Source organism: Aythya marila, assembly GCF_965140915.1.
Source record: "Aythya marila genome assembly, chromosome: 1".
Classification (NCBI taxonomy): Eukaryota; Metazoa; Chordata; class Aves; order Anseriformes; family Anatidae; genus Aythya; species Aythya marila.
The window spans coordinates 25,462,811-25,477,042 of NC_139042.1; the positions used below are offsets into that span (position 1 = coordinate 25,462,811).

Here is a 14,232-nt window from a genome sequence, read left to right on the forward strand (position 1 = left end):
AGATATATTAATGCCAATGTTTACCAAAGGTACCTGAATTGTAGAGTGCTGAACAACTCGAACTACTGAGGATGCTAGGAACCAGTTCTCTAGACACCCACCTGCAAAACTAGGACCAAGACCAAAACGAGATGCCATAATAAGTGGTCTGGATAAAATTCATTTGTGCTTAATGGAGAAAAGGGGCAGAGAGCAGAAAATGAAGATATGGACCCACCAAAGCCCAACGAGTACTTTTAATCAGGGAGCATTTTTCTGCCCTGAGCAACATTTATCAGGCTAGAAAGTGCCTGTGTTCATAGGCAACTCAGATTAATGTTCTGGAAATGTTTGCAAAAAATGCCACTCTTCGAGTGCTGTCAGGCTTCTGACTTTGTTAAGAGCCTTAAATCCTCAGCTGCAGGGAAAAAACATGGCCAGAAGGGCAAGTGTCAGAGGAGTTGATGCATCTCCCCCAAACAACAGGACGGAAAACCTGTAGGAATAGGAATTGCAGGTTGCTGCCTGATTGTGAGGAGTCTGGCAGTCCGTGTAGATGGCCGGGCATCTCCCTCTGCTGGCAGCTCCCAAACACTTCCAGCCACCTTCCCCAGCCCTGCTGCCTGTGCTGCTGGAAGATGAAATGCCTGGAGGCAAGGCTCCCTGTGCTCCCCCAGATCACAGCAGATCACAGCAGATCACACAGGCTCCCCGGCTGCAGGGAGCTTCCTTCAGCCCCAGGGCTGATGTGAACCCAGAGGTGGAGCTCCCCTAAAATGGGAATAAAATGAGAACAACCTGCAAAGCTGTGTTGTTGTTTTGCACAGAGGATGGGAAGAGGGTAACAATACCCACAGGGGGAGTCTAGAAGCGAGCTTTTCACCATGGGACAAGCCTGCTGAGGAAGCCTGCTGCTCCTGCCAGCCCTTCCCACCTTGCATGGGCAACAGCCAGGGTCCCAAAGCGCTAAGCTGCCTTGCGCTGGGCTGCACTGAGCTGCCTTGCACTAGGAAACATGACCAAGCTGTGCTGGGTCAGCCCCTCAGCCCCCAAACCTGCAGGAACATGGGAGGGAGGGCACTGCCTTCGGTCCTTCGCTTGGTGAAGGTCTCTGTCTCTCTGGTTTGTGCTTCAGCTGTCTCACCTGTGGAGAGGGGACAACAGCCAACCTGGTTTTGCTAGGTTTATCAGGAGGGCTGTGTGGATGGAAATTGTTACCTGCTCTCACCGATGATACATTCAGATGTGCCTGAGGGCTGAGCTCCTCCCAGCTGCTCCAGGGGCACACCAGGGGTGGCAGAGAGGGCAGGAGCCTCACTTCCCCGTCCTGTGTCCTGCCTCCAGAGAGTGATAGAGTTCTGGCAAGTTTCTCATGACTTAGTCCCTGCCCAGCCCTGCCTCCCAGCTGGTAGTTCAAGCACTGGTGGTGTAGGGCTGAGCCCTTTGGCTCAACTTGCCCAGCAGCACCCCGACACAAATCTGGGGAGAAGCCACGGGACTGCCCTGCACCTAGGGTCTCGTGGTGTGTGGCATTTTCTGGGGGTCTGACAGACAACATGCTCCTCTGCCCAATGCCCAAGAGTATTTCTGTCCCTGAACTAAACACACCAGGGCTCACACCTTCGAAGAGAAATAATTTGAGAAGACTGAGTACAGGAAAGGGTTTTTACAGGCCAGGAAGAGTCTGGGTGACATTTGCATAGCCATTTTCCAAAGGTCATGGGAAAAGGTTCAAAATAACTCCTTGCAAAGGTCTTCTGGTGCCTGAGGCACTATAGTGGCTGCTATTGTTTCAACAAAGCAAGGTGATAATACAGCAGCTGTGTTACTTAGTGCATCAGTGCCACCACTTCTGCTGCCATGCTGGGCTTGGAGGCAGATAACACATCAAAGAGACTGCCCCTGAGTTGCTGAGATAATGAAGATATTGCATAACTGGCTACACTGCCTTTACAAACATGCCCATTCACGTCTTCCATTAAAGAAAATGTTGTTTGTTGGGTTTCTCGCTTGCTTTTTTTTTTTTTTTCCCTAATGCTTGCGTGTGAACAAGATGTCAGTTCCTTCCCAAGAACAAAGCAAGAACATGGTCACAAGCACGGAGATTTTGGTTTGGACTCTTGGGAGAACTTACAAGGCACCTTAATGCTCTTAGAGAGTTAAGCAGATGGGTCTCCAACAATGGCTGGAAAGAGTAAGGGCCAGAAAGCTCCCTGGGACTCTACTCATCTGCTTTGCAGAATACAGGGGAACTGGGCTTGAGCCTCAAGCATTTTTGTTGTATCCTAGATGTGAATTCAATCAGCTCGATTCCGTCATTTGTATAAAACCAAACCTGCAAGACGAATGGACATACTCAAGCCACTTCTTATGGTATCTAACAGGACTGACTTGCTTCTAATGGTGCAACTTCCCTAGTTTGCAGGCTGAACGTTGCTGCCAGCTCTTCCCAGCACCACTATGGGAAGTCCGAGTCTAGCACATCTGTAAACAGTCTTGAAATACTCACCATTCTCTGGGGTTTAGATGCCACAGCAGGCACCCAAGTAAATCTTAAGTGCTAAAAGGTCTCAAGAGATCTCATTCTACTTAGAGGGCCATTCAGAGACTTAAAAAATTCCCACAAAGACTGATACGATGCACACAGAGAAGTCAGATTACAAAATTCAGATTTCAAAGACACTTATGGAAACAGTAATGGCTTTGGTGGCTTCACGCTAAATAACAGGGGGAAGGTCAGTCTTTTTTTGGGTTTTGTATTCTGCTTGCAAGAAGTCCTTCTGGTAGTGAGGCTGACGATCAGGAATTAAGAGAACCTGTAAACAGGGATCAGAGAGGTGGCAAACATTGACAGTTCCCAACAAGCTCAATGGGAGCTGAAGGAGGAGCTAGTGTTTCTTGACTATATATATACACATATATATATGTATACAATTCTATGTATACAACTTCACAGTAACAGTGAGACTACAAATTGGTCTGGAGACATACGGACGTTTTTTTCAGATCTGTGGCTCTACCAAGCTCCCTTGCAAAGCAGTAACAGATCACAACTGCCTAAGATATGTGCTACATTTACATGCCGCTGAGCCCATCTAAGCTGAGCTCCTTTTGCAATCAGTGGGGGTACACCACCGTTCAGTCTCTGCTTGTTTTCCACATGAGCCTATGGAAATGTTATTTTTGGAGTCTAGGAAATTTCAGGGTTGTCCACAACTATTGATTTTAACCACCTGCAAGACAAGCTTAAGGCAAGATTAGAAAACAGGCTGTCTCTGGAATGCAATTTGCAGCTTGGGTGCATACTCCTATTTGGGAAGGATTTGATAGGGTCTAGTTTTACTAGCTAGCAAGCTAGTTTTCAGCTAGCAAGTGATGGGATTGTCCTTTTCAGAAAGGCAAGAGAAAACAAAAAAGCCTTACTTTAACAAAACTCATTCGAATTGTACACATCTTGGTCAGCTCATATACCACTTCAAAGCCATGGTTGACTGATTGGGCAAGCAGCTGGGCGAAGAGTTGGTTGTTGAAGATCTTAAGGCTGCAGCCGCTGGGGATCTTGCAGACAGTGGCTGGGTGGAAGCCATGCTGATAGTTACAATTGCGGCTCTGCACAAAAATACTGCTGTCACTGACACATTCAGCATAAACTTCCCCGCCGACATAGTAAAGATGAACACCTTGAGAAAGAAAACAAGACAGGTATTATTCCTCCATTGTTCACAACATGTTATATCAGTAATTTAGTTTGTTTCTGTGAATTTTTTAACTATTTCACTGGTGTGGACATACAAGCCCAGTATCATTCCAGGCACTCAGTGCCTACACCATGGCTTTTAAAAGACAGTGCACTTTGTGTATATCCATGTATCTGTGCATTCATCAGCACTAAGAGGAAATTGTCAAGAACAGTATTTCAAGGTATTGGTACAGGAAAAAAAAAATCTCAATGTGATATTTTGCTTTGTTTCTCTGTGAATATTGGCTTACTTCTTTAACCCAACAGCATGGAACTTTATGATACACACACGCACATGTGTATACACACACAAAATGTCAAACATATGTCAGCCATATACAAAGTATGGATCAGATCTGTCAGAGAACCGACAAGTCTGTTACGCATTACACATCCACATCTATTTGGTTTGAGCACAGGCACGCTGACCAAGACCCACTTTGTCGCACGCTATGTACTACTACTGGATCCTATCTGACGCAGCTCAAACACAGCATGGTGTGCCCTTAAAAACAGCTTTTCTGTATTTTATCCACCACATCAGAACCACATATTTACATTTGCATGTCCCTGACATACTCACCAGATCTTTCACGTTCAAAGCAACCTTTAGCAAGAAACTGACTCATTTCCAGGTGGACTTCCCAGTGCCTGAATGCCTTACGAACACTACCTCCCAAACTTTTACCATGCCTTTGGAAACGAACATGGAAGCATTTCTATCCATTCAAGAACTCCAGTCCCCCCAGACATCTGCTTGCATAAAAATAAATATAAAGTGGTGGGAGAACTGTTCTTAGCCCAGTTTGGCAACCTTAAAGTTAGAGATCTGGTGTAAGCTAATTGTGTAGAAGCCTTCCTCAGCTGACAGATGATGAGAGGCACAGCAACCTGTCGATTCACTCCATCCACCACGGAAAGTAGGTTCACAGCCAGCTCAGGCTGATGGAAGTCTGTGCTGGTGCTGAAAAGGCTCTCTCCCCATGTTCCTGCTGCTTCTTCCCACACCTGCTTTCATGCTGGCAGCAAGGCTTGGGGACTGGGCAGCCACCCAGGTCAGGGAACTGAACCCAATGAAAACTAACTTAAAAACAAACGAAAGGAAACAACAAAGATTTATTTGCAGTGAGATCTTCATCAGTGCCAGCATGACCATGGGGACCCAGGCTGCTTAAACGTGAGCATGAAACCACACCATGAAGGGGGCCAAGTCATCCTGTGAAAATGAGATGAACAGCCTGGAGCAGTGGAAAAACTCAGGCCTTTTTTTCACATAGAAAACACCACTAAAAATAATAAAATCCTCCCAGGTATGGCATTCAAACTCTGACATATAAATGCACACATTCAGAGTCTAAGTGGATTGTCTGCAAAGCTAGTGATAACTATGCTTTTTACTAATTCAGTCATAATTTTCTTCATTCCGGTTGTCTTTCATACAAAAAGACTGGTTAAATGTTCCCAGCCTCTGTTCCTGATTCTGTGGTCATGACAGCAAGGGGCAGCGGCACATCCTGAAAACAAAAACAGCCTCTGAAGAGAAGTGGGAAAGGCTTGGGGAAAAGCAGGTTGAGTGGGAAAGGGATCTGGGAAAAATACGTTCTCCCATAGACTTCCAGAGTGACTCAGACAAGAACCCTAGTCTGTCTTCAAGCCATCACTTGACTTTTACTTCTGTTCACCCACGAGATCTCAAATTAGATGTGAGTGACAGGGAGGTGTGGCTCGCAGCACAAGCTCGTATTGCACTGGGAACACAGGCGAGACTACAGCTCCATCAGGCCAGTCACCAGCTCCAGCCCAGCTGCGCCAGGTATCACGGGGAGGTGCACTCTGCGGCTGCTATTACATGACCTAAGGCTCCTTTCCCTCCCGTGGACGGGGGATGAAAGGGAAGGACATTAGATACTAAAACCACAAAGGCTCTAGCTGACCCTGATGGAGTCCGTGTAACTTCCTGAAATAAACAGTGAGAGAAAAGGGGAAAGAGAGAAGAACAAGGACATAAACATTCGCCACATCTCAGATCTTCAGGTGTGACTACTGATTTAGGGTGACTACACTTTTAGGTGCAAAGCTCTAAAGGCTGGATTTTCAGAGTATATTGAGTACCCAACTTCCAAAAAAAAAAGAAAAAAGAAAAAAGAAAAAAGAAAAAAGAAAAAAGAAAAAAGAAAAAAGAAAAAAGAAAAAAGAAAAAAGAAAAAAGAAAAAAGAAAAAAGAAAAAAGAAAAAAGAAGAAAGAAGAAAAAAGAGAATGTTTCCAAAGGCATCACCCAAACTGCACACTGCAATAACAAAAACACAAAAGTAACTTCTGAAAGCTGAGGCTATAATTTTCTTTTTCCTTGTGGACTTTTTAAAAGCAATAAATACAGCAGCACTGAAATGTCAGTGTGCATTTCCATTCTTCTGGTATTCATTCGCCAGAGACAAGCACCCTGAAGGAAGGCATCCAGCTGAATGCATGTTTGGAGAAGCCCAAATCAAGGGCCCATATGTTTTAGCAGGATTTCATTGCTCTCTGCAGAAAGTGGAGGTTCAGCAGTCTCCAAGCATCCACATCTTTTTGCCACTCTGATCAGAAGTCCCCTTTTTGTCCTTGAAGTCTGACTGCTGAAACAGGTCCAATTGCTAGTAGATATTGCATTGTGTTCTGGATTGTTTTTAGCTTTGATGTGGTATTTCCAGGAAACCGTTTCACGCTGATACACTAGATGACAATTCAATCGCATATCCTTATCCTACTGAGCTAATCTTGTTTACTCACTCTTTTTTTCTCCCCTGTTAACATGTGACAATTGTATCCATTTCAGTAGCTTTCATCTGTCCAGCGTGCCTTTGAACTACAGGCTTTTGGAGCTGCTCTGTGCTCTTCTGCAGGCCTGTACTGGTGCCACTTCTATTCCACTTGAACATGTTTTTTTTAAGATTTGCATAAACAGGGAAGAGCATTAAAATTAAGGATCTCAGATACACTAAGCTTCTCTCTGGGCAGCCTGCTCCCTTCCCTTGGGCAGATTCCTAGTGTACGACTTAAAAGGACTTTTAATCAATGAAGGCACATCTTCAGATTTGAAAGGATGAGGACCATTAGCATTTACCTCATATTCTTCCTGTTCTGTCTCTTCCTCTTTTGGGGCAGAAATTCACAGGATGTAACATCCTCAAATGACAGCTTTGACCGAGATCTTTTGTCGTTCTTCTTTCAGGGCCGGGCTCAGCTTTGATCTACACCCCTTTGACAGCTTATGCTGATAGAGAAGCTTTGCCTTGTCTTCTGAGTACATTGGAACTAGACGTGCAACTCCTTTCCACTGCTCACCTCACACCAAACTACTCCATGACACTTGTCCTAGACACATCACACTAGCTTCACACAGCACATTTGCAACACAGATCCTTCTTTTCCTTCTGGAGCAAAGTGCAAGAGCCAAGCACAATGTCTCCAGCACCAGCCTTTGGGTTCACTGGTGTTTGTTAAAACTATGTCACATTTGTCTCAGACCTTCCTCATACACCGTCATTCAACACTAGACTATCAAGAGCCAATTAAAATACTGCTCTAGGCCTGGGAAATGAGGTGAGGTTGACAAGATAATAGGAGTGGAACAATTAGAGTTAATTAGCCCAGTAGGGAATCCATTCCCAGGCAGCTACTGGTGAGAGGCTGGGCTGGCAAGATAATGAGTCTAGACTGGATATACCAGAACAGGCAAAGCTTCATCTGCACAGAGAAGTGGCCAGCACAGGGCTTCTGACTCACCACAGCAAACAACAATAAATTCTGGGAGAATATCAGGCCCTACACAGCCCTAACGAGCTGGGATGGAGCATGTGGAGCCATGCGTATCCAGGTGAGGTTTCATCCTACATGCCACCAGTAACTTACAAGCTGGTGTGCCCAAGATGTGCACACACCAGAAGAAGAGCACACAAGACCTGCTGGAGGCAGAATCCATGACTTGGTTTTACTAGTAAGAAGCTGATGAGGAACGGAATCAGATTGGACTGATTTTCTTAAGTTGCTACGGGGAAAAAGCTACAAAGGCAACTCTTGTAGAGTTCTTCAGCTAAATAGCTCAACTGCTAAGTGTTTCATCCATCTCCCTTTGTTATTTGGTGGTAGGAGAACCAGCCCTGAGGCACCAGCAATTATCCTTTTAGTGGCATTTCAATGGCAATATTCCCAGTTGCCAGAAGCTCTAATAAATAAAATGAAAATACATACTGCTAAATTAGAACATACAACTATAAACAACATTTTTCTCTTTGCTGGCCAAGTAAATAGCTTTTGTAAGGAGCTACTCTGCTGATTGTTATCCAGTCAGGAAAGAATCAGCTGCTTTTCTTCTATTTCAGAAGTAATCTCAGCTTTGTTTTTAAGACAAACACAGCTAAATTTGTTAATGCAATGTATAGCTCTTTCAAGCTCTGAATACTCCCAAGCAGAAGGGATTTCTTCTTACCTTTTCCTATGTGTCTCCTGGTGTTTTCTATAGTAGAATTGCGGTTTACGTTTGAGAGCAGTCCCAGGCAGAACCTGTTTTTGTTATTTGAGGGATCTGTAAATCCATCTATGAGGATACTTCGAGAGGAAGCCTGGAAAGTCTCCCCTACCCTGTTGTTGAGTTCATAGTACGCAACTGAGCACCAGTGTTGGGGTTCCTCATAGCAAACAGGCCGAAAATCTGTAGGAAACAGAATTAATCAGCCACGCAGGTCTCAGTAATACTTTTAAAACAATCATTCTCTGTCTCTTTTCCTCCCTCCTCCCCCTTCCATCCTCCCAGCTCTTCATCTAAACAGTCACTTATGTCAGGCTTTATCTCAACAGCAGCTTCTGTTTCTTCTTAATTTTATGATTGAAGCTCCAAATGTGCAAAGGGCTGGTATACCAGCTTAACTCTAAGCCTCTGAGGAGTCCCACTTGTTCTTAAAAGTGATAACTCCGATGCATTAAATTAAACACATGCTGACATTCCTTGCTGAACTGGGACCCAACCTCTACACTGAAAATAGTAAGGGATACATCTGCTCTGCACACCAGCAGCAGCTAGGGATGACAGATGGGCTCAAAGCAAGTCAAAACTGAGCCAAGCCTTCAGTCTAGTACCAAACGCTGAAGTTCAGAAGTAATCAATCACTCCCCCCCAAATTTTTTGCATGCTTTGAGGCTTTCTGCTTCCATGTGGGACTGTAAGTGGAAATGTCATCAAGGTCATTTTTTTCGGATCTAAACCCTGCCCAGGTTTTCTAACTCAGAGACGAAGACTCAATACCGTAACAGAATCTCTGAGCCTCATTCGTCCTGCAGGAATTAGTGGGAAACTTTATCCTGCCTGCCTCCCACAGGCATGTGAGACCTCTTGCCCCCAGAGCACCTTTGTGCTCAACCTCTAATAAAATTCCAACTAAGATTCACTGTGGCAGTGATCAGAGATGGCAAATTACGGTAAGGAGATTAAAATCTCGACAATTTACTTTAAAATATTGGTGTCTGATAACTAGTAATTATCCAGCCGTTCTGTGTACTCATCTGTTATTAACACTACCATCCTCAGCTTGCTTCTCCTCTGGTTCTCTGATACATACGTGTTACTTCATGGTTGAGAAGCCTGGCATTACTTGTTTAATGTGCTTGTCTGTGCAGAGTTCAGTTCATATGCTGTAAAGGACATTTGTTTAGGACTGCAATACACTGGACTACAAGGACAATGGTGGTTTTTCTTTTACAGCAGGAGGAAGCCAGAGGAAAACACAGCAAAGGAACTCAATTCCCCCATGCTGCTCTGCAGCAGCAGCCTTCAAAGGGTGGAGGATCAGCATCACCTGCCTTAATAGTCTGGAGGTAGCAGAGACCACACTGGAGAGGTCATTAAGATGCTTTGAGAGGGGGGAGGAATATCCCAGTCCCTTCTACTCTAACCACCCATGCACTTCCCCACTACAGAATCTTTTATATAAGGACATAGAGTTTGGCCTTCTGTAAAAACCTTTTTGTACTTCACTAGAATATCTCCTTTTCCATTCTAGCCAGTCACTAACATAACATTAACACAAAGATGGTAGTAAGAAAGTTCCCAAATGTACAACTTTAAAGTACATAAAAACCACAACTAAAGGTGATAAAGAAAGTTTTGATATTGATAATGCTCTTTTGTGTTGTATTGCCTCTCCATCCTTGATTTGATATCTTTGTCTTTACAATGTAGATAACACCGTTTGCCTTCATTAACAACTTTCTGATTGTAGTAATCCATGGACGCAAGTAAGGTCTAAACTCTGTAACTCTGCACATAAGTCACTGAATTCTTAGATCATCCTATTCTGCTAGCTAATGGACATGTCTAGTACATAGCCTTACCCTCAGAACTGTCTGAAATCTATGATTACAGATCACTAAACCTTCTAGTTCAAATAATATTTTTTTTGCTTAACGTTTTTCTTTGAAGAATAGTACAAATAGTTATTTACTTTCAGTTTCTCCATCGGCAGATTTACCTCCATTGGGCAAAGACAGTACTAGTTGGCTTTCAGATATTGCATCCATTGACCGCCCATTTAAGTTTCCTGGAGTTTCTCTTGCATGGTAAGGTGGGGGTGGAGTTTCCACTGTTAGAAAGAAGGAAAGAAAGAAAAGAAAGAAAAGAAACCGAAATCAATACCTTGGTCAATGCTCCCCAGCATTTCCTGGTGGATACTTACCACTTCTTCTGCACTGTTTAGCTAGAAAGGGTTCAAAACAAAGCACAGATCTGAACCTGACTGCAGTATCCAGATTAAGACCAATGCATGTTCAGGAAGAATGGCAAGGGAGGGCAATCGTGTTGGACTTGGTACACTTGAAAGAAGGAGGAACAGTCAGAACAATGCCTCAGGCCCAGAGCACTGTCCTGCCAAGACCTCTGGTAATGCAAGTGGTTACACTAAGAAAGCAAACCAGTTTGATCCTTCAGTTCCAGACTTCTCTCCTAAATGTAAAACCCTTGCAGAGGATGATTTAAGAGCAGAAGCTAACTGTAATTGCTCCTCTGGGAGAAAGCCTGCTTTCTTCACAGACTATAAAGAAGGCCTATGGAAAGCCTTCTAAAGTGAGAGTTGGAAAAACTACCTCCAGATTTGTCCTTTTCACCTCTGCCCTAGAAGGGAAGTACAGCCCTCTTCTGATTTGTTCAGTCTCCCATCAAAGAGCAATGGAAATGAAAGAAAAAAGTGGAGAAAAAGTACCAACTCATAACCTGCCCAGACCCTGGTTCGTTTCCTTTATGGCACAGTAAGCTGGAAAGCAGTTCTCCATAGTGGGGATTCTGAAGAAAGACAGGAGGCTTTACAAAGTCAAAGAAAAAGTGACTTTGTTTTCATATTGGAAAACGCTGATGTTCACTATATAAACTCTGAAAGCATGAAGTAAACAGAAACTCAATGGGTCTGTGGGCAAGTTACAGTGATACGTGAGCCTGCAGGGTTAAAGGTATCTTTAAGAGAAGTCCAGGGTTTAACCCAGGTCCAAGCTGAAATTTCCTCTTGTGTATGGGGTCTGTTGACTGGCCCTCAAAACACAGCAACTTCACCCAGAGTGGATAAATGCAGACTGTCTCATAGGATAACCACTGAAACTTCTAAATACACATTGCACGGGAATGTTATTAATTCTATTCAAGTAGTGCTCATGATTTAGGAATCTCATACGCTATACGATATTCCTAACATACAGAGGGCATACCATTCCCACAGAAAAAGCAGCAAACTAGGACAATAAAACAAAATCAAGAAACAGTGGAAGATAATACAAGTTACTGAAAGAAATAATGTGGTTATCCAGGTATTTTGATGTCTACACCTAAGATAGTCACTATGAACTTTCCTAAAGAAAAATGGGTACTTCCAGACATGGTGCATCTCAGCTACGTTAGACATGTACCCTAAGAGGAAATGAATCTTGTTCTAGGAGTGCCTATTTTTCTCTGTTGACTACAGAGAGCATATAAACAATTGCATCAGATGCAGAAATTTGCATTGTTGACATCTATATTTGGTGTCATCCATCCCACTCAAGGTTCTTGATCTAGTCCTAGTTTGCCTTACATAGTTCATCCCTGATCGTTACACAGGCAAATTATGTTTATCAGCATTCACTGTGCTGTGACATACTGAAGCTCAGGTTGAGCCACTTACATTTTTAAGTAGCTTTGCCAGGCCCCAAGTTCAGTTAAATCACACGAGTCAGAGTCATTATGTACTTTGCAATGGTCCTGATTTACCTGTCAGAACCAGCTCCATTAAATCCAGCTCGGTTACAGAGAGGTGAAAGAAAAAGTTGGGAGAAGACAAACAAGTCCTACTACTCTCTGAAGTGTTTGGATGTTGCTAAGTATGAGTTAATCTCAACTACAGATCTGGAGAAGAAATGAACAGAAATCCATTGAGTGTACCGGGAAGGGAATAATGTTGAAAGTGTCCGGCTTAAAAGGAAGTTAAAATACTACAAATACCTTGTGAAAATAAACATCTTTCCTGCACTTAAAATAAGAACAGATATATCATTAAGGACATGAATTTAAATGCTTTGTAGTTGACACTTTAAAACATTAATCTACAGAGTTCTGACCTGAATTCATCCTTGTGAAAAAGCCGAGATCGCTGAAACTATTTCAGAGTTACAACAAAGTGCAGAAGTGAATTTCCACCATGCTTTGATATTAAAGCTAGCTCTCAGCTGTGTTGCATGACACCTTCTTCGTATATTTAACAGTAAAAGAATAGTTAATTTTTTGGTAATTAGAGCAATACTAAGTAAGGAGTTCACAACACAAACAATCTGAGTGTCTTGACCCTGCTGAATTTGGAACTGTGGAAATGTGAAACACATTTCAAAGTCATGGGTATTTGCCTGGTAGCTTCACCAAGTGTTGGATTAGATTATTAAACATCTTAACTTCCTGAAGTTTGCAGTCAGTGGGATCATCATATATTAAAAATAATTGCTGTGTGTTGATTTCCCCATTTTATTCTGTCTCTCTTGGTGTTTGTAAAGATCCCTATCCTGACCACTTCCATTAAAGTTGCCTAATACAGGTGTTGCAAATGCTCTTTTCCACAGGTTGTCCCAGAAGCTTGGATGGGCAGCTCTGGGCAGAAGATGGCCGGGCACACCTGCTCCTCTTTTGAACTTCTCCCTTACAGTAAACATGGAAGTTCATTCAGGCACTTCCAGGAGTGGAATGACTACAGCTCTCAGTTCCTTGAGCCTCCATTAGAAGGAAGGAGACAATACTAAGAGGCAGTCCCAAGAAATCCCATTCCAAATCCATCCTGTCCAACATTTCAATCTGTAGCTACAGTCTGGAGGGGGCACATAGAATTGCCTCCTGATCCCAGGCCCTGGCAAAAGCCTCAACAGCCTCTGTTGGGATGTCTGAGCTCGTTCTTACCTGTGAGCTGATAGGGACTCCCTGGTCCAGAAGAGCTTCCTGGTGAGTTGGGGTAGCTGATGCTGTTGGGCGACTGGGAGAACATGTGGCTGGGTGACGATGGAAAAGGGGTGCACGGGGGATGCTGGAAAGAATCGGGATAGGTGGCATTGTGTGGCATCAGAGGCTCGCTGTGCAGAGAAGTATTTCGAAACTTGGCAAGGAGGCTGAGGTGAGGGTTAAACTCGCTGTGTCTTGGAACGAGTACAGGAGGTAGGACTGAAAATAAAAACAAGAATGGAGAAAAATCGATTTAAACTGCACTCCTGAGAGTATCTCTCTTTGTAAGTCAAAAAGAGCCATATTCCATGCTACCAAATATTGCTGTCTATATACAAGTAATTGAACGGCAACAAACCTGTCCAAAAACAAGAATCAAAACATGATTTGGGACCCTTTTTCCCAGATTTGCAGCCAGCTTCTGCATTTCCACGTAAAGAATATGGACTCATTCCTGACTTAAGCAAGGTACCATAAAATTCACATGTACAGTATGGGCACACAGCCCTCTTACAGAAATGCAACAGACACATTTCTCCGTCTCGAAATTACTTTTCCTTCCTGAAAGGATGACAGTAACAGGGGTTTGCTTAATATTATAATCAGATTTTGCCAAAATCAGAGCCAAGTTTAATATCAATTAATAGCAGTCTGCAATACACAGCATTATTTTACCACCAGATTGGCAAAAAAAAAAAAAACACAGACCAGAAGCTGGAGACTAGATTTAAAAGGTTTTCAGGTACCTGAAAATGCTGCCAGCCAGACAGTGGGATCTTTAAAATGAAATGTAAATGGCAATTGAAATATCGCAGTAATATTAATCTATCTCTTGCAATATAGTTAGAAAAGATCTAGCATGAGGAGACAAATGTCAATGATTGATAATTGGGACGTGAAAAATGCAGGTCAGAAAACTGAAAGCCAAATTCATCTGTGTAAAATAGAAAAATAATAGAAATTATGCTTCTAATAGAAGAAAGCATCTCTCCTCACTGAATCTTTTCACTTGGATCTTACACTGTGCTGTAATAGTGCTGC

General features: G+C 43.2%; 1 protein-coding gene across 2 annotated transcripts in view; it reads right to left on the bottom strand.

Moving 5' to 3' along the window:
• SMAD9 (SMAD family member 9) overlaps positions 1 to 14,232 on the bottom strand; it is a 41,089-nt gene that overhangs the window by 7,734 nt on the left and 19,123 nt on the right. Inside the window, exons 3-6 of one of the 2 annotated variants that reach the window (XM_082762757.1) lie at positions 13,153 to 13,410; positions 10,223 to 10,333; positions 8,188 to 8,409; positions 3,403 to 3,659 (exon numbers count right to left, since the gene is read on the bottom strand). In XM_082762757.1, coding sequence (XP_082618883.1) covers positions 3,403 to 3,659; positions 8,188 to 8,409; positions 10,223 to 10,333; positions 13,153 to 13,410 — 848 coding nt within the window. Of the gene's footprint in view, positions 1 to 3,402; positions 3,660 to 8,187; positions 8,410 to 10,195; positions 10,334 to 13,152; positions 13,411 to 14,232 lie in introns of both variants that reach the window. The other variant, XM_082762756.1, reaches the window with a different exon arrangement.